This window comes from Malurus melanocephalus, unplaced genomic scaffold (genome assembly GCF_030028575.1).
Source record: "Malurus melanocephalus ecotype Western Australia unplaced genomic scaffold, MMel_1.1 scaffold_172, whole genome shotgun sequence".
Taxonomy (NCBI): domain Eukaryota; kingdom Metazoa; phylum Chordata; class Aves; order Passeriformes; family Maluridae; genus Malurus; species Malurus melanocephalus.
In genome coordinates, this window is record NW_026623404.1 from 652987 (window position 1) to 680435 (window position 27449).

At 36.9% G+C, this 27449-nt stretch overlaps 1 protein-coding gene across 2 annotated transcripts; it reads left to right on the forward strand.

The window, feature by feature from the left end:
* The first annotated feature begins 19 nt into the window (after positions 1–19).
* AASDHPPT (aminoadipate-semialdehyde dehydrogenase-phosphopantetheinyl transferase) lies at positions 20–27449 on the forward strand. Of its 2 annotated transcripts, none has more exons than XM_057372481.1 (6): positions 20–78; positions 1304–1529; positions 14250–14371; positions 15073–15234; positions 23327–23404; positions 26524–27449. In XM_057372481.1, exons 2-6 carry the CDS (start codon positions 1319–1321, stop codon positions 26680–26682), a joined length of 732 nt encoding a protein of 243 aa, XP_057228464.1. In that variant the 5' UTR covers positions 20–78; positions 1304–1318; the 3' UTR covers positions 26683–27449. The 2 variants fall into 2 exon arrangements, with proteins under 2 accessions (XP_057228464.1, XP_057228463.1); XM_057372480.1 differs by lacking the exon at positions 20–78 and adding an exon at positions 321–510.

Genomic DNA, 27449 nt, shown 5'->3' on the forward strand with positions numbered 1-27449 from the left:
GCGCCAGCAGATTGGCTTCTTCCGGCGTCATTCTCCTGCTCCTTGCACTGGGAATGGTTCTGCCAGCCGTCACTCCAGGTGAGAGCCCGCCCATCTCCCTGAGCGGGCTCCTCTCTGACGACACCRCGGTGCATCTCAACCGCAGGCGCCGCCTGTCCTCTGATAGGTCGGTACCTGGCGCATTTGGCTGTCACTCACGGGCTCTCTGACATCGGATTGGACTTTCCTTTTTAGAGGCGGGGCCTTCCGTGCTTCCTGCACGCTGATAGGCTCTCTCCGGGCCAAGGAGGCGGGTCATGGCGGCGCCGGGCGGGCCTGTGGGAGGGTGCGGGTGGTGCGGCGGTGTCGGCGCTGCGGGCCCGGGCCATGGGCAGCGTGCGCTGGGCCTTCCCCTGCGGCGCWTGGCGACCCCGCCGCCGGGAGTGGCTCCTGGCCGCGCAGTTGGTGCAGCCTGAGGAGAAGGACCGCATCGGCCAGTTTGTCTTTGCCCGCGACGCCAAAGCCGCCTTGGTACATGGGGAGCGGGGACGCGGTTGTCTCGCTGCGGAGSCAGTGTTGTCCAAATTCCTCGTTTCTCGTAGGAAAGCATGGCTTTCAAGGACATTTCAAGGATGTAAAACTAGAGTATAAGGTTTGATGTATAAAAGTATAAAGCTCTGCGTCACTAAGGAGCAAAGAAGGGTGTTATAAGCCCACTGTCATTAATTATTCTGAAAGACTTCACAACTTCTAAGTCCTGATGCCAAATCAGAAGACAAAATCAGCGTACCCTGGGAGGCTATACACAAGACAWCAGTGTAATATGCAGGAAAATAAAGCTCTTTTATATGATTCAGCTTTTAAATCTCTGATACTAATACCGTAATTACACACCTGGTAATTTGTAAGGAGTCACTCATCATTTTTAGCTGTTGAGTATTTCATTTAGCACCTAAGTAGTGGAATAGGTGCACTGAAAGGAAGGCTGTTGATACAATATTAGGATGGTGTAAAGAGTATTTGTGGCATAAAGTATTGTAAATAAGGTAGAAAAAGGAASTACTGTGGTTTGTCTAGACTGGGACTGCTTTTGGTCTTCTGTTGACTATGCTAATAGTGATAATGTACTTGATACTCCGGTCTGGTGAACTCTTGCTTTAGCTTACTTGACACAGGCTTTTATAGAAGGGAGAAATTTAAATTGTACGGCTAAAACACATGACAATATCAACAGTAATAAAACCACATTTTTTTAGATAAGTGGTTTTCTAGCAGCCAAATAGCAGGATAGTTGTGTATGAATCACTTCCATTTTATTTCATAGGCTGGCCGCCTGCTGATGCGGAAATTAATTGCAGAAGAGCTGCGCATACCTTGGAATGAAGTCCATTTGCAAAGGACATCAAAAGGAAAACCTTTCCTGGCCAATAACTTACTTGGTATCAATTCAAATTACAACTTCAATATCTCTCATCAAGGAGATTATGCAGTCCTTGCTGCTGAGCCTGAGCTACAAGTTGGCATTGATATTATGAAGACCAGTTTACCAGGTAAYGCATTATGGTGACCAAAGCAGATCCTGTAGTGTTTGAGTACTGAATATTTTCACATTTCCTGAAGAACCAATCTGTGTCCTAGAAATTTAGTTAACTAGAGGAGAGTCTATGAATGTATTGTGTATTTGGGGTTTCTAACTGTTAAATGCACGCCTTATGGTTTATTTTGGGGTGCYTCTTAGGATGGATAGAGATAAATTTCCCATTTAGAGAAGCAGAAACCTGGGGAAATAAGGTCATGTATCCTGCTRTGATATGCTACAGTACCAGCATCTGCAGAAACTTTATGGATTTGCTGTCTGTTAGGTAGAAGTAGGGACGTTGTTCCAAATAGGTACAATGATATCCATCCCCATGAGACTTTCTGTRTTACTCACTTGTCAAAAGTATGGTCATTTTATGTGTCAGCCAACTGGCAAYATGGATTCTCTGTGAATATGCAGTAATCCTCAGTGAGAGGGGATCTTGAGGAGGAAAYGTGAGGTGCCCTTAGTAAAAGACTAAACTTTACAAAGTATAGTTATTGTCCTGTTTGTATGAAATGACTGTATAGATTACGGAATGTTAGGACCAAAACTATAAATTAGGATTGTAGCAAACYGTATTTTTAAATACAGTTTTATGGAGATCTTTTAGTTTGCAAGTGYTCATTGGTGCTTGACTGGGTTAAAGGAGAAACATACTGGAGTTTATGATTCATTGGAATTCTAGTTTTTTAGATATGACAGTAGTAGCTGTGTTCTTAAAGAATGTTTCTTCATAATTTTTGAGTTGCCCAGTCTTTTGTGCTGCAAAATACAGGGTGTTGAAAGGTAGAGATTCATATAAACCCTGACTGGATAGCCTTCTGTCTGTTCCCTTTACACCTTTTTGAGTTCAGCTACATGTGTACACTTTTGGACTGGCATGTTTAGCTAGGATGCACAGGAACTTTGCTGCAATCKGAAGTTCTTGCCTGTGACTCCCATCTGCTGCAGACCCTCGCTCTGAAGATGGTGGCCAGCATGTGAGGCCACAGGGCAGCCTTTGGAGGATCCCCCACCAGAGCTSTTGTATGTTTTGTGGCAGCAATTGTGTATAGTGGGTTAGGCTGCTTTGGTACAAGGGCACCCCTGGCAGGACTGCAGTAACACAGGGCCCAAATAACCATGTTAAGCTTCAATGGTGCTTTCATCATGGCCCTGTCAGGCAAAGCAAGCAACGTGAGGTCACAGCTATGACTCTTTACAATGTCTGCGTACCCTCACCCCGTTTGCTGGGGGAGCACAATTGAGTGCTGTGCAAACAGTGCTGATGCTTATGTGCTCTCAACTCTGTGTTAGGCAGAGACCTAAAACACAGCACTCTACAGGCTTCCATGAAAACCGTAGCACCTAGACACAGTACCCTTGGAAACACATGGGTTGGGCTGCCACTGGCCTTACTGCAAGACTCACTAGTTACAATTGCTTATTTCAAAAAGCTTTCTAGTTTCAGTAGGTAAGTAGTGAAAGTCAAAATGTTTGAGCATTTGTATTTGAAGCTTTTCTTGGGAAGTGCAAAATTCAAAGTTTTACAGAAAAATTGAAACATTTGTATGTGTAAGTAGAGATATCCTACATCCTCTGCTGGTATTTTATGCTGCTGCAAATTATATGTTGTCAGTGTCCAGCTGACAAGTTTTAGGAAACATGTTAAACTTTATTTCTGAGATCTGAAGACTAAGTAGTAGTTTGAGATCTGATGCAGACAGGCTTCAGTGTTTTTACCCAGAGAGAGAAAAATGGTGATTATGCTGGAAATACATAAAAAATGCATTGATTCCAAAAACTGAGTGGTAAAAGATGGTACATCTGTCTTCCTTTTTGTAAATATAATTTGTACTTTTGAAAAAGAAATAAGATACTATTGAAAGTGTCATAGTTGTATGTGGGAAAGTAGGCAGCAAATAAGTAATGTTAAGGATAGAACTTGAAATTATACTCTCTGTAATATGAAGTTGGCCATTGTTTCACCTGAAATTTTTCCGAGGAAGATTTTAGTCTTAGTAGAATCACCTGAAACGTCRTTTTATTGCTGGGTTTTGGACAGGTAACACTGACTTTCCCAGTATTATTTTCTCTGATAGTTCCACTGAGTGGTGCTCTTGTTCTGCAGTTGCTAAGTACATTATATTTCTGAAGGTGAAACCACTATAAATGTCTTTTGCTAGAACAGCTACAAGGACAAAGAGTTCCCCGTGAACAAAGTACATTTCAGTAGTTTTGTTTGTTTACATCAGACACTTGTTTAAATACAAAGTACTTCATCTTGTAATGTTGACCAGCAGCATCCTGATTGAGGTCTCTAGTAGGGTAGCTCCTGCATTCCTTTATTTTTCAACCAGCGAGCATGCAAAATCTGCAGTGTAGATGTACAAGAGTATCATGCAGCTGGAAGTTTTGAAAAATCTGCTGTTTGTGTGCTAGTATGTAACAAGAAGGAATCCTGGTGTACATAAACATTTTTGTGTCACTTTTTAATCCATGCTATGTGKTTTTGTTTTATTTGTTGTTCATAACAAGCTGCCTCTTTCCATATTACTTGTGCTTCATTCTTAAAATCTGAGAAATTAAACTACTACAAGTCATAGCCTTCTTCAAAGGTGCAGTCAGGCCATGCTAGAGGCTATTCTTATGACTGCAAAAAGCAACAGKTCTACAAAAATTCTACAGGTATGCAACAGTTTGTCACCTTTTTTGCTGTATTCAGATATTGAAGTAAATACTGTAGTATTTACAGATGGTAGAAAAGGAAAATATCTTCTTTGGGTATTGTGTGTTGCTGCCTTTTGGTTATCTGGCAGGTTATTGTAGATTTAAATCAGTCTTTCAGTTTAATTGTTTTTGAAGAAGTACTGAAATCAGTGATTATTTTCTTCTCTTTAGATCAGTTTAAGATGAACTCTTGAGTCATTTGGAAAAAGATGCACTGTCCTGTAAATTTGTTAGTACCAGTCTCTGTTTACATTATTTGGCATATGAAATTATTTTAAGCCTTTCACAAAAGAAACTATAAGGATTCTCATAGTACTATTAACTCCTGTGAAAAAATTGAACTTATGTTTGATTTTTAAGTTAAGGACAACAAATTTTGCAACAAGTGTCACCTTGGTTTAGGTGGTGTGTGGGATGTTGATTTACCAGTCACTTAAACTCTGTAAAGGAGAACATTTTCAGAGACTGAGGAAATAATTATAGCTTAGTAAAGATTGCCTTTAGCATTTGAAAAAAGTTCGATTTTAGGCTCAAGAGCTTTCCCACTGTGCAAGTGAATTTCTTTTCACTAATGCAATTTCTTAGCTTAGATGGATTTGCAAAGGTAAATAAATTAGCAGTTCATCCCATATCTTTTAAAATCAGCCTGCAATCTTTCTTACCTATCACATTATATTTACTTTGATCTGCACATCTCCAATCTCAATTTTATTCCAGAATTAAATATTTGACATGCAGTAAAATTAGGTTTTCTCATTAATATTTTCATTTTATGCTAGGCTTGCTTGTTAAAAGACACAAAGAGTAAATTTTCTGCATGTGAATTTTACAGAAAAATTAATTTGATCTAAAAATACTCCATTAAATGCTTTTTTAAGAAAGTAGGCTATTATGTCCATACACCTGATTATTTAAAACTGGTTTTCTCTGAGGTAAAGATAGATAAAGAGAACTTGACTAATTTTTCTCTTTTTATTGTCATTACATTATTGTGGTGAGGTAATGCAAGACATGATAGAGTTTTCAAATCAGACAGCTCATGCATGAATCAGAGTATTTAAGTCCCAAAAGAAAATAAATACAATACGTCAGTCTAGCTAGTGGAGGACAGCTCCCTCTCCCTCTCCCTCTCCCGACCGTTTTAACCTTGGTACTGTTTGTTTTGGTGCATTCTAAGCCTAATTGAGTTAGGCACACTACATCATAGTTAACATATTTGGCACATCTTTTATCTAGCAGCCATGTTCACTTTTTTGAACTCTGAAATGTTTTTTTAATTTCTACTTTTCATCTTTTCAGTAAAAATTTGCTAACCTAGGAAGAAATTCCAAAGCATATTGTTCTTTGCCTACTTTTTGTCCTTAAGGTGACTTAACTTTACCTTAAACGAAGTTTTAACTCTTTTTAATTGTGTTTCAGTGAATCTCATAACAGGAATCARTATCTAGTCCTTTACTGCTAGAGATAATCACCAAATTGTTAGCTAATGTTACAGCTTTAGGTGTGTAGATGCAATGTTTGGAATGAATAAATTAACAAGGGTTTGGTTTAAATGTTATTTGTAGCAGATCAAAGAAGTCATAATTTATAAATAYGTACATAAGCACATSATTTTTAGATGTGAAGGAGTGTCAAAAAGCTAATATCCTTGTTGAGCTAAAGAATCAGTGATTCTATGCACTTACAGTGAATAAACAGGGAAGCATTTCTTTGTTCTTGTTCTGTTTGCAACTGGGAAGAAACAGCCATTTTAAAGGTACTCTTAAAGAATACATATTTTATAGCACTTTCATTGTTGTGCTTTATTCACATTTCTAACACAGTTTTAACCTGGAATTACACAATTCTGTAATTGATGAAGCACCAATATTTGATGAACTGTGAAAGAAAAAGTTTATATTGTGATTAAATCTCCTATTAAGGGAAAATTTCTCTATTTTCCAAAGAAACACTCTTAATCCTCTATGACTATCTCTTTAATAGAAAAATGTAAAACCATTTGGATTAAAATATAAACTGATGGTAAAATTTAGAACTGTCAAATCAAGCTGTGGAGAATAGATATGTTTAAAATGAGGGGTAAACTAGCAATAAAAAAGAAACATCTTAAAATGGGAGTGTTTAGTCAAAATAAGGCATGGAACAAAGAGTAACTATTAGAATGCTTGTCAGATTGTTTTGGTGTTGTGGTTTTTTTTTCCATTCTGTACACTGGATTTTTAATAATCACAATTTATTACCAAATTTGTGTTTTGGGAAATTAAATTATACATTCACAATGAGCAGCAAAACAGAACTGATTTTTTTTAACAGAATTAAAATACTTCTTAGCCTGCACTAATGACAGTTAGCTTTGGCTTTCCAAATTAAGAAAGTGTAGCAGAAAAAGAAGATCCAAGTACTAAGGTTAAGTAATTACTATGTAAGTAATAAAAAATTGCCATTTGAGGAATTTCTTGCTAACATRGTTTCCAATAGCTTCAGCTCTACAGATACATGTATTTGTTACAAGGGCTGGAAAACAGAAGCTGACTTTGGRTTGTCAAAAGGTTATTTGGATATTGGCTGTGCAGATATTACAGTTCAGAGGTCTTGCTGGTTTCAAGGTTATGAGACAGTCTCTTAGAGACAGATTTGCAAATTTTTTCAGACTGACGTATGATATGATAGGAATTGACCTTAAATATTTCACAAGTCTCCTCAGTAAATGTAAAAAAAATAGCCTCAACTGCATTTCCCTGATGTATCTCCTTTCCAAGACAAATTCTGATTTTCAACAAGACAAATATTTTTGTATTTCCTCAATAAAGATGACAAGTTGCTGTTGTTATCTCAGGTTTTCAGGATAATTTAGGATCAGGAGACATTTGCTAGGTAGCTGTTTTSTTGCCATTTACGGGTTGGTGCTAGGAATTCTAAGTGTTCATGGCTRTTATGTGCTGTGTTGCATTTTGGTGGAAAATCCAATTTTGTAGTGCATTAAAAAATTATTACTTGGCCCGTATAGTTTTCCTGTTTTTTCATCAGACTTGTTGGGTTCTGTATTAAACATGTATATCTTCCTTTTTTCTTTCCTAGTAGAAACCAATTTAATAAAAGCAAAGCAAATGCTTGGAGATGGTATCTACAAGAGTAGATACAGCTGATACAGGTGAATAGACCATTGAAGTTCATCAGTTTTTCATCTCTGTKCCCCTGCTTTTTCATCTGCTTTTGCCATGTTGCATTACATTTATCTTCCTCTTGMATCTTTTCTTGTATAGCTTTTTTGGCCAGATAAAAGACAGCTCCTGCCGTGGCAGAAGTTGATTTGTGTGTTGTTACAGGGAAGGAAATGGGGGTACAGCATGCCAATGAGTAGCTAACTGCTATCTCTTCTCTGTGGGAAGACCAAACAAGCAAAACATGCTGGATTTTAGCTGTCAAGKGGGCCAAATAGTCTTTCATCTGCTGGCAAGCCAAACAAATGGCTTTATAAGGTTTTGGGATTTTGGATTTTTGTTCATTTGTTTATAAATAATGTCCTTATGAAGGRGAGGTTGATTCCCAAATTTGAAATACTAATACTGCTTCTGTTGTCATGTGGGGTATTTTGGACTTCATTATGAAGGGGGAAAAGAAAGAAAGATGGTGTACAGACAGAGGGAAGAAAGTTTTAAGTGTGRAAAAAAGGGACATTTTTACTGCATTCGGCTGTGCAATTCGTGTTCTGGGACACACTTCTGTGCAATGTCCTTTCTTCTTCTATTACAAAGGAACTCTGTTCATTGGATTCGTTACTGCAGTAGGATATGGTGATGTTGAAGGACGTAGCCCCTGAATGTATGTCTTRATATAGAGAACCAAATTTAGAGGAGAGATCTCTCCTCAGACTCTTCCAGGGAAACCAGCTCAGTTTGAAGCAGCCTATGCTTGGGTCGCAGAGTTTCCCAGGAAAAAACTGCAGGGAAGAAACTGCATTGGTCAGATCAGGGAGGTGTTACAAAGTGTGAGTCATATACTGAAATTCATGTGGAAAATGAGGATGACTTAGRTACYGAGAATTTTCCMCCYGTTTTATTGAGTATAGCTTTTTAKATACTGAGTACTAGCTGGATTCCAACACATCCCTGAGTTCTGCAGTGAAACTAGCTTCTTAAAGATGGGCCTACTTTCCCTATARTTACACTGTCTCTAAATACCTAGTTTTTCCTGCTTGATACTCAGAAAGAAAAACCTGATATTGTGATTAAATCTCCTTTTTTTGCTTGTCTGTTTTCTTGGAATAGTAGATTCTATTAAGTTACAGGTTTTCTTTAAAATGTAAATTTTACAGCAGAGGATTAATTGCCAACTATTTCAGTCAACACAATCTCTCTGAATGTGTAGAAAGACTTTCTAGTATATTACATCATAAAATATAATAAAACATTTAAGAGATCTGGTGGCTTACTATGTAGTGTAAGCTTAGCGATAGTCAGACACATATATTATTCGTGGGAGCTGCTGCACTGACAGCCTCTTAAAGTTTTTGTTACCTTTCAAAGAGCAGCAGATCTCGCTCCATTAAAACACATTATGTACCTAAATATCTGTGGCCTTTAAAGAGCTGTCATTATTTGGACTTTTTTTGACTTTTTTTTTTACATCTGTAGTTGTGTCCTCACGACTTGCTTTATAAAGGAAAGTATGTTTTTATATTTGTTTTGATTTKGGGGTTTGTTTTTATTTTTAGTGTGATGCAGCACAACTTCATAAGTGTTGAAAGGAAGTGGAGTTCCTGCAGTTCTGGCAATGGAATGATTGTTTTAACTGATACATGTTCTGTAATGAAAAGCTGGTTAAAATGCCTTTTTTTTTGTAGGGTAATATATGTTTTTGCTGAACTATTGTGACTATGTAGAGCTCTGCTGGCTGTGGTCATACAACTTCTTGGAAAGAGCTTAAGCAATTGAAAGGTATAAGTTGACAAACACAAGAGTTTCTTGTTTAATTGCTGCTCACTTTCTTTTTTGCTGTCACTGTTTAGTTGTAAGTACATTTTGCTCAAAGAATTTGAGGTTCCTGAGYCATCTTAGTGATTAAGACCCTTGTATTTTAAATGCTTTTATTTTCTCCACTTGGAAGCAAGCTAAAACCATGAGCTTGCACTTGTGCATGTTTGATTCCAATCTCTTCAATAACAAGTATATGTTCCAGCTGAATGTTCGGCATAGAAAGTACATGTAAAAATATTCTGGAGTCTGAASAAAATTTGAGAGGATCTGGCATTTTCTAAAATTTTCAGAACAAATGATGAAAAGCATAGATCTACTGCAGACTGTGTGCTAATTGTCTTTAAATTCATCAGATATGAGGTATCCAGTTAACAGCTTGTGTCTTTTCTTCAGGTTTTTTAACCAAGCCATAGCTGTGTCAAAACCGCTGCTTTTCCAGTCAATAAAGTTTTAGAGGTAGAGCTGTATAAGCCATTTTGATTCTCTACTTTCTTTTGTTTTATATTTACTATCAAGGCAACTTGATTGAATGTTTGTCGCTGTTGTTAGACCCAACCATACTAATGCAATTGAAACTTCAGAAGTTTCTCTAATATTGTAAAGACTTAATGATGCTAACTGCAGAGAAAATATAAAACATTATCAAATTATTCCGGTCTCTTTATGACTTTGCCATTTTTACAAACTGGAAAATGTTGAGCAATTCATAGGAGGTAATGTCAAATTTTAAGGCTTTTTTTAGGTTAGTGTTGATTCTCTGATGGTTGCCAGGATAAAACACATCAATAGTAACRTGATGGGAATGGATGTTTAACATACAAATAATTGAGAATTGCTGGATACTGACAGGAAGTGTAGAGGTCAGAGAATGTAAATCCAATTTCCAATTCACAGTAAAGCTGTGTGAGCTAGTAGATTGAAAAACCATGCATTGTTAATGTTCTATCTGGGTCTTGTAAGTTAGTCATTTATCTCACTAATTATTTGCCTTGTGTTGTTTTTAAACATCTTTACAAGGGTTACTTGGTATTAATAAACAATTAGAATGTGGGCATCTGTTGCAGAAGAAATGTTTTCTCTTTATCAGTTTACTTTGGTTTCCTTTAGGGACAATAGAATTTGATCAAATATGGCATGTGTCCTACACCTTGGGATTGTCAGCYCGAGAGTCTAGGACTTGAAACATTCATCCAATACAGTTGGTTAGTTTATGGGCTTTATAGCTATCTTGTGTTTCACATTGTTAGGTAGATTGATCTGTTCATGCTTCAGTCRTTTGTTTTACTATGTACAACATGTCACACTGCCACTTTACCTGTTTCCCATCTGAAAGCAAACTGATGGTATTGATTAGGTATTAGTTCTTGATCCCTGACCTGTGTCTTCTGTGCAGTTCAAGGCAATGAGGAGGTTGTTCACATTCTGGGATTTGTTTTGTATTTTTGTTTTAAGTGTTTGGGTTAGGTTTTGTTTGGGTTTGTTTGTTTGTTTGTTGTGTTTTTCAGGAGCTTAGTTGATCAATGAGCTGGCAGTAGTAGCTTTGGAAGCTAGTTAGTTTGTATCTGACCAAAACAAGTTGAAGAGTGTTAGCTAGTGAAATCTGTAGTGCAGATGGTCAGTCATCTACTCTTCTCACTGTTTTTGAGAAAGCATGTGATGGCTTTAATAATTTTGGGTACAAGTTTGTACYCTGTCTCTGTTAAGTGTACATTATTACCAAAGTATGACTTATGATTTACTTGATGTTTGTAAATACATAAACGAACTGTATGAAGATTTCTGTGTTACTATGGATAGTATTCTTCACTATTAATAGTATCGTAATTTACATGCATCTTAATTCTGGTTGTCTTTTGTCTTCCTACAAATGCAACTTGTTTGGATTCTTTAGCAGGTAGAAGAATGGGAGGAAATTATCCTGTATTTATGTACTATTTCTAAARTGCATTTGCACTTAGGGCTAGAGAATATAGTCTGTTGTCTTACTCTTCATGCCTGCCTCTTTTTAAAATYAGTCTTTTACATCTGCTCTGAAGGATTGTTGTTCTACAGGGAAAACACAAAGCAGATTTTTTSCCTAGTCTTTAAAAAAATTTAATAAAAACCAAGTTGTCATTGCAGTGGAAAAAATGGCATTATGTATTAGTGTAAAYAGCTCATGCGAAAATCTGAAATTCACACACATATGCATACACCTGCTTGCCTCTATAGAGGATGCTTACTTTCCAGGCTTAGCATTGGACTTTTTTTTTCCAGTACCACTCACTAKTTCCTCTCCTCACCCTTCCTGAAATTTCCGGGTTATTGTGTGCTTTTAATTTAGTGAAGAAACTTAACTTTGGTTTAGATTGTATTTTTAATGAATAGAAGGCAATTTTTGAACGATTACTCATCTTATATTCATAAGGATCTAATGTGCTTAAAAGTTTATTAACAGGGAATGTATTTTAAAATCAGAGAGGGCAATATAATTAATGCTGAGCGTTAAAAATAATTAGTTTGTTATTTTGAAAAATTCTATTTCCTGGCGTGGGCAAGTTAGAAGTACTTACTTAAGAAGTAAATTTATTTCTGAAACAAGTTGACAAGTGGGAGCCACTTTAGGATGCAAATTTAAAGTCAAATAATTAATTGCTACATGGTACTTGTTCATGTTCTTTCAAAGAAAGTTTTTTATAAATTGTGGCAAGTACGATTGAGGCCTTTTTCCTGCCCCCGTTAAACTAAAAGCAAAAAATGTAGCGTTTAAACAGAAACCTTCTTCTGCTTCTGGTTTTGGCCCCTTCATATCTCCTATGTCATGAAAGACATGGGAAAATTGAAGGGGGTTTAGTGAGGAGCCACCAAGGTGATTAGAGGGTTGGGGCACTTGACCTATATAGAAATGCTAATGGAGATGGGAACCTGAGGAGGGAAATCTAATCACAGCCTACCTGAAATGTAGCTGCAGAGAGGATGTACAYAGTTGTCTTCATGAGCGTGCACAGGAACAGGGCAAAAGGCAGCAGGCTTAGGTTGCTTCAGGGGTAATTCTGTCTCTGTAGAGCAAATCTTCTCCATGAGAGCAGTAGAACACTGGACTAGGTTCCCCAGAGAAGAGGTGAAATATTCTTCTTGACAAGGCCCTTGGTAACCCAACATAAGGYTCTGTTTTTCAACAGAAGGTTGGACCAGGTGGTCTTCAAAGRTCCTTTTCAACCTACATTTTCCCCATGGTTCTGTGAATCTGCCTTTCTCTCCTCACTGAAGCAACTATGGGGAGATGGACTAGGCAGGCTGTGGTACTACTGCAAGTAACGTGTGGAGAACAATAGCCCTGAGTCCCATTCCTCAGAGTGAAGCCACTTAMTGCAATTAGGGAATCAGGGAGGGAGTGTACTTTAGGAGAGTGATGCTGAGCTTTTCAGAGGAGGAATGTCACAGTCGGCTGGAGTGGAGGGGAAAATAGTGCGTAAATTTGAACATGGATGTTGAGAACTGTGGCTGAGCAGTTGAAGAAACCTAGGACAAAAAAAGGGGTGAACAATGAGGGAAGAAGCAGTAGCATATGGATTTCATATGCATTTGGTGTAGTAARTAGTTTAAGTATCGAGTGTATTTGCCACATGTGATAAAATTTGGCAGGATTGATGATACAGAAGTCTTTATATGCCTCTATGTGGTAAAGGTATCATAGTGTGAATAATCTTGGGGGATTTTCTCTGTTAGTAAGAGTAGTCCTGGCTTATTGAATGGAGGAAAACTCTCTGAATGTAATGGAGGAGGAAGGGTACACTAGGTCATTCTGGAACATTGTCATTTGAATCACAAGAACAGGCTGGATCCTCACCACTGTTGTCTTAAATATTTGAGAAAAGAAGAGGAGGGGGGGAAAAGAAGTGGATTGTTTAGAGCAGGTATTAATGTACTTATTTAATTGTAAAATGAGTCATATAAACACAGAAATGAAAGAAAATACTTTTCTCAGAGTTCAGCATTTTTTTTGCTAKTTTTCATTATTTCAGGGTAGTTGGATTGTGTATTTAGATGGATATAGCATTTGCCTTGATAATTCATGAAAACATACTTRACATTGTGGTTGTTTTTTCTTTTACTGTTTCTTTCTCCAGAGGGAAGTTAGTCCTGTCCTTCTATTGTTCTGGATCATTCCATTAGTTTACTGCTGCGACTGTCAGCCGAATTTCTGTCTTAAGGTGTTCTCGTCACTTTAAAAATGCAGTTGAGTAGCCAAGCATGTAATGAGGTCCATAGCTTTCAATGTATTATAGAAATGCTGTTGATCAATATAACCACACACTCTATTGTCTTCTACAAAGTAAATTTAGACCAATGGGGAAAAGTGATGTAGCCCCTGAAGAGCTGCTGCAGTGCCACACAGCTGTGCTTATTTTTAGAGGAAGGTTAAATTTAATCGAGGGATTTGAAGGTTTTGTACTTTGAGGGTGTGTTTTTTGGGGGATTTTATTTCCCTTGGTATATTTCTTACTGTTGTTACAGGTACCTCTCTACCCCCATTTTTCTTCCATAGTAASTCCAATTCCAATAGCTTAATATGTGTGGGATAAATTTGAAAGACTCTGCTTCTACAAGTTCTTAAAAAGTGTTTCTTTTGTATCCCAGCATCCAAGAGCAGGAGGCAGAAKAGCTTGATAAATTTTGGCAAACAGCATGCTGTTTTATAAAATGTTACTAGATTAAGCTGTCAGATACGAGAGACTGTATATGCTATTTTGTAATTAAATGAAATCTTTTATGTGTATATATATTTATATAAAATAAGCATTGGTTAAATACTTTGCCTTTTAGAGAATGCTGGAAATGCTATGTCCTGGACAATCATTAGTTCACTGCACTGAAGCTGTATGAATTCAAAGTGTGGAGCAGAGTTGGTTCATAATTTTTTTTTTCCTATGAGCTTTTTCTAGAGCAATAATGTAAAGTAATTAATTAGTTTATTATTGCTACTCTGTTGAAATGTCTGTAAATATCTGTCTGATTTATAGGTAGTAGCTCAATTCCAAATTTCTTTCACCTAATGAAGCGACAGTTTACTGAGACAGAGTGGGATGTAATCAAGTCAATGAGTAATGAATGGATGCAGCTGGATATGTTTTATCGGCACTGGGTAATGTTTCTCTTCCTATTTACAGTCTGCAAATGTGCACATTCTTTTTTTTATATGATTTGATATTTTCATTGTACTAAAAATGTAATTTTTTTATAGTTGCAWAGAATAATAGAATGGTTTAGGTTGGAAAAGACATCTAAGATCATCAAACCCCCTATGTCCCTAAGCACCACCTCTACCAATATTTTAAAGAATTTCAGGGTTGGTGGCTCAACCACTTCCATGGGCAGCCTGTTCCAGTGCTTGAAAAGGCATTTGATGAAGAAATTTTTCCCATTATCCAATCTAAACTCCCCTGGTGCTACCTGATACTCTTTCACATGAAGACATTCTTGGACTTTATATTTCAGTGATTATTTTAGTAACAAAATAACTGTGAGAACCATAGTGCAGCTAACATTTCCAGATTCATTAGTAGTTTTAAAAACATAGCAGAACAAGGTAAAGGGTTCATAGCTGTGTGTGCCACTGAGTAATTTCAGTTTCATGTTTATTTTAATGCAGCAAGTTAGGCTGGGTATAAACAATGCTGATAACTTTTTCTCTTGGTAATTGCATCAGTCTACCTTCACATTTATGTATGCATAAGYATACATGTACAAGTCTTAAATTTGTCTACAATGTGTATTCAGAGGTAATGTTTATAGAACACTTTGAAAACAGCCGTATGAATAAAATACATTCATTGTGTCTTTTAGGCCTTAAAGGAAAGCTTCTTAAAGGCTATTGGAGTTGGAATTGGCTTTAAYTTGCAAAGAATTGAATTTAATGTGTCTCCATTGCAACTGGAAATAGGGAAGGTGTATAAGGAGACAAAAATGCTTCTGGATGGAGAAAAAGAAGAGGAGTGGACATTTGAGGTAAAGAATATATTTTCACTAGTGATAAACAGTCTCAAATCCTTATGGTTGCATTGTGTATATGATTTTTTTTWAATTGCAACTTCACATCTTTATTCTGTATAACCCAATTGAGCATATAGTAATCAAAAGGGGTTAAGATATAAATCTGCAGCATTTTGAAGTACTTTTGACAATTGCAAGAACAYCCCATATATACATTCTATATAATGTCTTTTTATTTTTCCTCTTCSTGGAATATATTTCCTGCACTCTATGAAAGTCATTCTAAGGTGTGCATGAAGTTCACAGAAGTATATTCAGACCTGTTTTCTTGAACAGTGTCTAAGATATAAAGTTCTTCATCAGTTGGTCTAGAATGGAATCTAGTGATTAACTAACTCCATTAGTGTTTATGTTAGATTTTGAAATGGAGGATATGTCTTCAGCCCCTTTGGTACTTCTTGTCCACACAAGAAACTTGTGCTTTTGTGAGCTCGAAGTGGCTGCTGTGGGAGCGGATAGATGAAAAAATTTGCTCTTGCTTAATCAAAGTTTAGTTTATCCTGAATAGTCTATGTGAGTCTTGAGTTTTGGGCTTTTGTTTTCCTTCTTCAAAGTTATTTGGGTTATCAACGAAACATCTATCCTTTCTGATTTGGTAAGAAATTATCAGTATTATCTTGTGTAGTTCAAAGGATATGCAGGGGAAGAACTGATAGGGACATGGTTTACTGGTGGACCTGGCAGTGCTAGCCTAACAGTTGGACATGCTGGTGTTAAAGGTGTTTTCCAGCCTAAATGATTCGGATTCACAATGATCTCAAATTGTTTAATTACCTAAAAAACAAGTTTAAAAAACAAATCACAATCTCATTTCTCTACACCCCAGAGATATGTTTGTTCAACAACTTTAAACAAAGCAAAAAAATAGAACAAACTGTCAAGTGCTCTTTTCAGTGAGATTATTCAGTTTCAAATAGATATTTGCATTTTGAAAACACCTACATTGTTGGAGACAGGTGTTCCAATAGAGCTGTCTAAATGACAAATTTCTGCTGTATGCTTATTTTCTTTAGTAAACAAACTACACATACCCTGTACATGTGTTGAGAATGAATGTTCCATGTTTAACTTTAGAGTACAAGTTTATATCTTCACAGTTCATTGCATTCAGCATTCCTATCTGCTTTTGGTTTTATGTTGCAATTTTATAAGTCTATGCATACTAAATCAGCCCTCTTACACAATTCCTATATGGWATGGCAATATCAGTATGTCATGAAATTCACTAGTTGGAATTACACTGGCAAAAGAAGTTACTGTGACACATTTTGAACCAGAATGCTTTCTGCATTACTGCAGTGTCCCATGGCACTAGGGAACATGTAGCTCTCTTAATTGAATTCTGGAACTCCTGATTTTGGTCTTTGACGTGCATGTGCTTGATTGACAGAAATAGCCTGAAGATGATGATGTAATGATATAATACTTAAATGCTTTCTGATTGTTTGAATTTCCCTTAGTAATTACTGCTAGAAGGTTCTAGAAGGTTTGTGCAATTTTTTTCCTGAGGAATGTTTCCACTTCCACACTTGCCCTCCTGCTTCCCAAGAGTGTAGCATTATAATGAGGCAGATTCCAGTATTTCAAAGAAAGAGCTTCATATCAAGTTTGTTTTAAATACAAGCTCGGTTAAATGTCAACATTCATTAAAATGAAATAAATAAAATGTTTTTCAGTTACCAGTCTCCAGGGAACCTAAAATTAAGTATCACTTTACTTTTTTGTCTCTTCCTAAGTTTCTTTTAATTTTGTGTCCAWTTCTTGCTTAGAAAAGTCTTTTTTTGTCTCATCATATTTTTGAAATAGCTTTTTAGTTGAAAACACTARTTTTGAGAAATCTGAAAGAGTCACCCAAGAGCAAACTGTAAGGCACCTGTAAGACTACAGGTTATTGATGCAGTTTTTTCCTTAGGTTCCCTGCTGTGCTATGTTTACTGGAGGGAGCTTTTTTATCAAATAAARAAAGGCAATGACCTCCCTTTTACTTTTCAAAGCTGCCTATATCATAGTGAAAGGAAATGATCAAAGAGAGCAAGACTGTTTAAAATTGAATTATCACATATTTTTGGTTGTCTCATTACAGTTTGAAAGAGAACCTAATTTAATAAAAATGGAAGGGAGAAATAAATGGGATTTTAYCCATTTAAATTACACAAAAAATTCTGAAATGTCCTTCAGAAATTACCGTGTACTGTGAAAAAGACAACTTTAAATTCATAAAGACCAAGAAAAGATCCACCACCTTATACTTGTCATGCTTGTATACTTGACCAAAAGGTCAAGAGAAATACTAATGAATCAGAACAAATCAAAGTTGACRCTATTCAGGCACCCTGTAAATGTTCACAGTCAGAGCCAATTCAAATTGGAGATAGAATTTTCTGTGAACAGTGCAAAAATTTCTGTTATTTCATTGTAAATACCRAATTAACTACTTTGTTCAGTAATTGACTGTTTGTGGTCCTTTTACCAAGGGTTTAATTACCAAAGGTATCTTTGTCCCCCTTCATTCCACGTATTTTTTAGCTTTAATGGAAGGCAGTTGCTCAGAAACAGCCCCTTCTTGTTTGATTTTTGATGGAAGGATTTAGCTTTATGGTCTTGTTTTCATACAGTATTCCAGAGATTGCTATGCAGATTCCCTTCAGCTGTTTTGGAAGGAGTTGTAGAAAAAAAAGCGTCATTTAAAAACATCGTTTTAATTTTACGGTATCTCTGGTCTATGTGTTCAATATGTTACTTTTCAGTAGACAGTGCACACTTTCCTCRTTTCAAAAAGGTGACTTTGTTTTGYAATWTCTAGAAGACAGCTAAYTCAGTGAAGAGTGSTAACARTATTTTGCCAGGGTGTTGATTTAGGATACAGTCATTATGATGATGTTGATGATGTTGATTATTATGGGTAATTCTATATGCTTCATTTACTTCCTTTGAAGAAAATAAACTTGGGCAATAAACTTGTCCTGGTTTCATCTCTGATACAGTTTATTTTCTTCTTAGTAGCTGGCATAGTGCTGTGTTTTGAATTTAGGATGAGAATAACATGGATAACACACTGAAACAAAGTCAAGGACTYCAGTTTCTCATAATGCCCTGCCAGTGAGGAGACTGCTTGGTATGAGCTACCTACTGTGTTAAACTGTGAATGAAGTAGTAGCTAATTTTAGTAAAAATTAAAGAAGTTGATTGAAAACAGTTATGACAAGTTCTGTTATTTAAAGAGATAAACATATGTTTTAGATTTGTAGCAGATCTTATATTTGGAAAAATATATTGGCACTGGAACATATATTGGCACCAGAAACAGGTTGCCCAGAGAACTTATGGATGTCCCATCCTTGGAAATGTGCAAGGCAAGATTGGATAGAGCACTGAGCAACCTGATCTAATGGAAGAAGTCCCTGTCAAAGGCAGGGGAGTTGGAACGAGATATTTGAGGTCTCTTCTAATGTAACCCATTCTATGACTCAATGAAAAAAAATAATTCCTAGTTACTGATTTGCAAAATGTTAAATGTATTAATGATCCTTTCCTTTTTGGTCCCAGTTGTGTACAGTTGAYCAGGAAGAATAACTGGATAGCACTTACTGGAATCGATATTAAAGAAGAATTTTAAATGAGACGTATGACTTTTCTGGTTTGGTACCTACCTCAGTTTTGGGTACAGCTATTTTATAAGGGAAGCACATGATTTATCCAGAACTTTSCTCTGGCATTAAGAATCACTTGGCACAACTGCTGTTGCACAAGTATTTTTTTCCATTTATTCACATATTTGYTTCATTTGTTTATATGCAAATAAATTACTTTCAGAACACGAACTTCAAAGAGAGGTTACCTGGATCAATTTATTAATTGCTGGTGTGCAACTGTAGTTGGCATCTTTCACCTTTAAKAAGAGAAGTTAATCCTGTTGCATTGTCAAGAATAAACAAGATTAGAAACTGTTATTTCTAAGACTGGCTAATCCAACTRGATTMATTCATCAGTCAATTCTGCTGGCTRGGAAGAGAGAGTTTCCTCATAAGCTGTCTGTTTTTGAGTGAATTCGCAATGATTTGAATCGCAGACACATCATTGTGCTGAGTGTTTGAAATGAGATCATTGTAAGTCTCTGTAAGTGTCTAGTAACACTTTTGTTCTGTGCAGACAAAACCAGATTTTCATCCATTATATGTTTTCTGGAGMGCAATCTTAACAAAACAAACTGCCTGCCTTGAAGGAATTCTATATGATTGCTCTCTTTTTATTTAATCATCTGTTTCCATTTACAATATTAATTTTATAAGCTGGTGTAGCAGTATCTCCAGGGAAGCAAGCTGATCTGCTGTTTCTTATAGTTTCAGTATGTTTCATTAATTCTATAGCTTAGGGTTTTTGCTGGCCACTAGTAAGGGCCAGGAAAGATGTTTGTTTCTGTATTTTATTTGGGTTTACATTGCTCTGAAACAGCAAAGACAGATGAAGGGCATAGTTTGTTGTGTTTTATTGTAAGATGCTGATAACTCTTTTGTGACCACAGAGGATACATGAAATAAATGGAATGGAACCTTTTTCATTCACTGTTCATTGGCCAGGGTCTCTGCAGGGAAGGCCTGTTTAAACAGTCACTGCCTCTTAAATGCAGCTTTGAACTGAAAAAAACCCCATTATTTTTCTAATGTGTAAAATATTATCTCTAATATGGTTTTAGTTGAATAGACAAGAAGTAATCTAAGTTGACCTCACGAAAAAAGAAAATTCTGTGCTTAAAATCGTTTGCCAGTGTAAGCCACTGATTACAGGTGTAAGCCACTGCTGAGTGTGCTRTTCTGTGCCCTCTGTTCTGATCTGTCTTTGACCTCTTGGACATGCAAAAAAAAATTAAAGAAGGAGGGAAATGAAATTATTAAAAACTGGATGTGGTAATTTTTCTATCTAGACAAACACAAAACACTGCCACCCTAGAACTATAAAAATGCTTTAGCAACACCTGATCAAGCATCTAATTTTCATAGTCTTTCTTATTTTTGTGGAAGTTATAGAAATGTTCATACTGGGTATGAATGGTTACCCAGTAGCATTCTTTATGCTTGACTTATTTTCAGTTGTACCCTAGTAAAGGAGTGGAAAACCCAGTGAAATACTTCATTGTGAGTACATTTGTAGTTCTTGCAGTCATGGAAAGAACTGCTTATGCTGTGGATTTGTTAGTGTTTCTTATGCTATTAAATATTTTTCCTAATCTAGACAGAATTTAAAATACTCATTTTCTTACTAGCATTTTGCAGAAAGGTGTGACAACATGAGCTTGGTGGAGTTTTTTTAAGTAGGTGAAGTTATAAAGTTCACTGCTAAAGCTGTCAAATGGGCACAGTTTTGGTGCTGAAGAGATCAAGGKAAAAGCACAGTTCCATTTCCTCACCAGCCCCTCTCTGCCAAGGTACTCTTGTGTCCTGGTTTTACTCACTTCGATTTTTGGTGGTGGGGGGATGGGACCAAGAAACCACARAGATGGCTCCTGTGAGGAAGTTCTAGAAGCTTTCTCATTCTCCAGGAAAAGGAGCCCTACCCCTGTGTTTTAGAACCAAACCATTGTGGCTCTGAGGTTGATGGACAGGCTGCTGGTCAGGCCTGGGCCAATTGCACAGGCTAGTTACACCTCTGTGATTACATATGGTTTTGTACTTAAGAAGAATTCAAAACAAGATAGAGGGCAGCCGCCATTTAGTTTTTAGGTTGTTARTATCATGCACTGGGGAAAAACAGAGCAGGAAGGTGAGGAGATGTAAGAAAAAAAATGGAAATCCAAGATCACAGTAAGAAGAAGACAGGTTGCTGTGCCATTGCTGTGGTACTCGAGCATGGAGAAAACAAGCTGTTCTCGAAAGGACTATTTCTTCAGAGACCTGTATAGAAAAGAAAGCGACTGTGCTCTGAGAAAAAAAAAACCTGGCCTTTGAGGACTGGACTGAACYGATTAGAAGCCAAAAAAAGGGGGAAGAGGCTTGGCTCCCCCTCACATCTGAAGTGCGTTGATGCTAAGAAGAAATTATGTTCTGCAGGGAGGAAGAGGGTGGCCCCGCCCCACATCTGAAGCAAGTGGATGCTTAGAAGGAACTGTGTTTCTGCCAGGAGATTTGTGATAGTGGTCTTATGCTGCCGAAATAACGCAGTTCAGCCTTGGAGAACAGTTTTTCCTTTTTCCCACGAGGTAAAGAAAAGAATCCCTTGCCATCAACAGTTATACACTGACTGTTTCTTGGGAAAAGAACTTCCACAGCTTGGAGCTGTAAGAACGCTCCTCCTATGATGCTGGATGATAACCGTAATGAGTAGTCTGATCTATGTTAAACTTTAATCTCTGCCCCCTTTGTGTGCGGGAAGACATGGGGGGGTGGAGAGGGACAACCTGAGACAGAGACAGGTCCCCAGAAAGGTTAACGGGTGTCTTAAAATGTCCGTTTTTATTTTCTTCTTGTAAATTTTTCCCTCTCTTTGTTCTTCTCCCCGGTGCAGTAGTATTCTTAGTAGTTTTTAGTAATAAATCTATTTTGCAACCTAAGTTATTCAGCCTGTCTGACCATTCTCTGGAGCATATACGTATCTTTCTCTCAATTATGTTATGTTATCTGAAAGCCATAAATTTTCGTGTTAATTGGGCTTTTGCTCTCCCTTCTGCCTCTCCAGTGGGGGGGAGGGAACGTCGTGGGTGAGTGCTTTTGGCTTTTGGCCCAGTTCAAACCGTGACACCATGTTTTCCAGAAAAGTACCCCAGTTTCACAGTCGTACTGGTGCTACACATGACTGCAGCAGCTGCTGCCTTGGCTGAGTTGGGTTGAGTAGGTTTGAGCTGAGCARCTTCGCACCTTTTTWAAATATTTATATATATATGCAGGGCTGTTTGGGAATTACAGAAATGGYATCCTGGCAACTGAAGTCTTTGAAAACACTATGTAGTAGACAGGCTGTAAAGAACCTAATGCAGGTTGACACCATTGTTCTAAAAGACATTTTGCTTAGATGAAAAGGGGAAAAGAAACGGGGCAACCAACAACCTGTCAAGGAAAGAGAAGGACATCATGGTACTTTCTTTGTATAATAATTAGTTAGAATGCTGTTAGAATATTTCTCAAGGAAGTCAAGTTTGGAGATTCAGTCTTACCTCCCAGGAGAATATCCCAATGACTGATTTTCAAATTAATGGCAATATCTAAATTGATCACTTTTCTAGGTAAAACTCTTGGTATTCTTTGTTTCTGTTTTAGAAAGTCTGTGCAGAAATTATGTGAAAACATTTGGATAAAGAAGCAAGGGAAATTTTATTTCCTCCTCTTGCATATATATATGTATATAWTTTTTTTTAAAAGCCAGTGGAATTACATCTTGACTTGAGAATAGGCATTACTCAGAAACAGTATGTAAAAGTCTTTAGGGTTCTTTTTCCTGAAATTGTTTAGGATGAATTCTTAGCCTTCCTAGAAGAAAACACTTTCAAACAAAACTGTTGAATAGGTAAAAACTATATTACTAAATACATAGTTACATATCTAGAAACACTGATTTGTATTTACACATAACAGTACTCAGGCTACATCAGAAGTTTAAAGTCATGCTCTTATATGCTGTCTGAGCCAAGAGGGAGAGAGTCATTGGCTTAAGCTTACACTGACAAGGTTGTTTTTCAGAATACCTTCCTTCCACAGGTTCATAATTTTTCTAATTGGAAAGGAATAGCTAAGATAGGTTATATGGTTTGGGACTAGGGAGGAGCTGGTAAAGGAATGCTCTGGTCACAAACTTGAATATAAATATCTACAAATGGATAAGGTGATGGTAACCTACAGTAACCAGTCCTCAGCCCTGTGAATATTTTAATGTATCTGCATCATTAAGCTCTTCTACAAAAGTGCTAAAAAGTACTATTTTTTTTTGAATGTCATTATTTTAAAATATTTTAAATTATGTTCTGCTATTGTTCTGAACCATATTCTAAACATTTATATGGTCTTTGCTGGAAACAGAGTAGAGAAAATGCATTTACATGACCATTTTTTATCTTCACTAGGAAACCCGCTTGGATGACCATCATCATGTTGCAGTGGCGCTTGGGAAACAAGAGGGATTTGTGCAGAAGGATTCTGATGTAAGAAATAGTTTCACTTCTTGATGTAGCTGTAGCTAAAAGCATGTTATCTCATGTACAGGGCCAAGGAGAAGGCTTACTTTCAGCACAGTATTAACCAGAACCAAGCAGTATCACTGAACTGTTTCCTCTATTTCTGTTGTGCCTGTTTCAGCAAAGGTCTGGGAAGGAGAAATAGTTTCAGAGGACAACACCAGATAATGTCAAGTCTGTAATGCCTGTATTGCAGTGTTCAGCGTGTTCATTCAAGAGAAGATTAAGTGATTTTTTGTCASAGCCTGCTGGAATTCATGTGGGAAAGATGGTTTTCACAGAGGGAGATGGAAGCAGTGAACCAATCTGGACTGCTAAACTTGTATGACACCTCACCAAGTTGATTTTAATGGGGGACTGTCAGTGCATGTATCCCAGAGCAGATCCATCGTTCAAACACCATTATGACAAGATAACCCTTGAGACAAGCAGCAACAACCAACAGATGGGAAGAACAGCAGTGTTAGTCTTCATTCCATGTGGTGTCTCCATTGAGAGAAAGAGCAAAGCTACTTAAAAGCTTTTCAGGATTTTCTGTGTAATTTAAAAAAAAAAACCTCAGTCGTGAAAATAGCAATAAAAGTCAAATTTAAGGGAGAGGCAGACTGGAAAGTTGTAGCCAAAACAGCCAGACCATCAGCAGATTGCCAGATTTTTCTCTGGTGTTCTAGTTGCTCACAAGAAAATGGGTTAGTTGTTTTCTGTTATTTAGATGCAAAAATTCTACCAGGAACTAGAAAAAAATTAGTATAGCAATGGATAAAAGTATGAAAGTGGTAATGCACACTGTCTATCATGGTAGTAAAGTCTATGATCATGCATAACAAAGAGAGGCAGACTTTTTAACTAGTATTGGTTAGATTTAAARAAAAAAAAAAAGAGGTGTAAACTGCCTCTGAGTATTTACTGTGATAAATCAGTTCACAAATACTTTTTAAGAAATTATGTGCATTCTGTTTCACAGGACACATGTAAGTTCCCAGTGGGATTGCATGTTATCCTTCTGATAACTGTAAGTCTGAAGTGAAAAGAAGGTGGCCATTATTTCAAAAGACAATTACCTAAGTAGTCTGCAGAAATCCAGGATTTTTAAGTATTGACCTTCACCATCATGTCACATACATTAAACTTACCATACAAAAAACAGTCATGGTATCACAGGTTATGATGAAAAGTCTTTGAATCAAGAGGAGTCACGAAGGCTTACTTGTCCATTGACTAAATTTGTGGTGACTTAAATTTCATTATCTCAATTCACTGAAATAAGGTCATTTTAAGCAGGATAAGAGAGCATTCTGGGACTCCACAATAAGGAAATTAAGTGAAAATTTATGTATTATTGTGCTGTGCGTTTTTAGGCCTCCTTCTAAAAGGAATGTGAAGAAAATGAAAGTTGCCTTCTCTCTTTGTAAAAGAACCATTACAAGGATTCTATTTATTACTAGACATGTTGAAAGAAAAAGTTGTCCATTCTAGCTTAAAGYGTATGTAAATGTTAGCCATTTGTTTCATGATGTCAGTGTTTGTTCCCTCTGCAATCACAGGAGTAATTCATTATGGCCTGCTTGCAAAACATTTGCTTTCAGCTTTCTTGAATGATAACATGTACCTACAGTTTCCAGGAAAGATCAATTGTTATGTCAATGCACTATAGTTAAAAACCTCTAGTGTCAAGGGTCTTAACAAAATGCTAGTGATTGCTATATGCTTGGAGAAACAGAGCATTTGTCTGTGCTCCTAACGTAGATCTAGACATTTATCTGAGGCAAGTTTCAATAAAAGATGGCTGAGTTTAAAATGATTTATAAATCTGTGTAGGATAGAAAGTATCTTCTGTCTATCACTTGCTGAATTTCACAAGAGTTGTGATGAATTCAATCAGGACACTTCTTCACACAAGCACGCGCTGAAGTTCAAAGTACGTACGTTGACAGCTGCTTAGCTCGGAGGCTTAGWTCATGTTTGGTATCATCTGTGATGTCACTTGCATGGCTCTTGGCACCATTGCTAGAGCTTTTCCTCATCTCCAAAATGTCAGATGAACAGGAATGTGTCGACACCATGTCACTTGTGTAAGGACATAAAGTGGCAGACARCTCAGTCACTTTTGCTTTCAGTCTGCCTTGGCAACTAAGAGTTTTTCTGTGTTGTTACAAGCACAAACCATTTTGTTGTCACTGCATTTATTTGTAACAGTACTGCTCAGATACTGAGTGAGAATAAATGTTCTTTGCTTTTTGCCTGTTTRCTGATCTACCTTCATCTATGTGATGCGAAGGAATAACAAAATCCTCAAAATKGTCTTTGGACTGAGTCACCTCAAGCAGTCAGATGTAAGCAAGACAGGGTCTRTAAGGTCTAATTATGAATCAATTCTCAAAACCTTCTCCAGGAGAAGGCTTGGGTGCCTTTGAAGTGCCTGCACACCATTGCAGACTGGGGTGTCAACATGATGTGTCAGAGATCGGTGTGCAGCTGCAGGGCTCCGAGAGCACGAGATGCAGGAGTTCAGGATCCTGAGGATGGCGAGGAGGGCTCACAACCCTGAACTTGAGGAGAGCACACTTTGTCCTCATGTGGATTTAACAAGGGGAATTGTGGGTTGATTGTGACCACTTTGGTTTTTAAGTAGCATTTGAGTTGGAGAGAAGCAAGCAAAACTTCAGTGACTACTGATATTAAAGAGTGTGAATAGGCACACCTCTAGTGGAAAAACTCCTCACACAATTGTCTCAAATAATCATATCTGCTGCAGAATGTAGTGCAGTTGTTTTGATGCTGGTATTTTTTACTGGATTTTCTGGACTATAACAGTCAATTGTCATAATTGCAACATTCTATAGCCCTTGTTCCATCAGTTTTGTGAACTGTTTCAAAGAAAAACTTGATTCTTCTGCATGACCTATTGCATGCTTCTCATAGTTCCTGCATAGCACAAATTAGAGGCAGTGACATTAGTTTCAAATGTAGAATATTTTGTTTCTTCTTCAGCAAGCAATGTGTAGTTTAAACAGGACAGAATTTTACAGAAAGAAAATTGTTATTTATTTATTTATTAATGTTATGCTAATATGTGTTTTCTGTAGGCACATTCCATGGAGCCTAACCAACCACAATTTGCATTATTGACTTTCGAAGATTTAGTTGTATCTGGTATTCCAGTCACAGCTGAGGATTCTTCGTATTGGGACAATTTTTGTTCAAAGCAGGAGAGCCCAGTGAAACAGAGTTCACATTCAAGATAAGACTGTGTATAAGAAAAAGAAAATTGTCAATTTTTTATGCTGTGATTCTATTTAATTTGATGTATGGGAATAAGTGCACATATGTAAATGAAACGTATCTTTCCTTATTTAAGCTGACAAGCTGCCTTGCATGATGCTTCATCAAAATTGTAAGGAAGATGTGTTTCCTTACTGAAGTAATTTTGAATGAAAAGCCTAAGCCATCCACATGATTTTTTGTATCTCCTTGCCTGTTGTCCTTAGACTTCAGTAAGTATCCATGCTAGGAACACAAAGCAATTGTACAGTACTGTTGTTTATTAGTCAATAAGTGTTTAATATATAAAAATGTGTACAATTGGTACAAATTTTTATGCTCTTACTGTGTGGTGCAGGGTTTTGCTCAATATTTGGTGTTTGTGTAATGCGAGGCTGAAAAAGTCTGTCTCTTAGTAGTCTTGGAGCTACATCTGTGCAAAACTGTTTGAGACAGGGAATTAACTTACTTAATTTTTCACTTCTAATCTTTACTAATTAAAGCTGCCTGTATGAATTTTAGTATTTGTTTTTTAGCAATTCTGTTTTGTATGTTTTCCCTCAGCAATAGATACAAGCCAAGCAGCAGTTCCATTTTCCTAGGCTTGCATTCACCTCTGCGCTATACTAGACATTAAATCATGGGAGGAAACCCAAACAAAAAAACTTATTTAATTTTTTCCAAATAATSTCATAACTCCTGATGACAGGCTTTTTTACTATTTTAACAGCAAATGAAAGTCTCTGGAGAT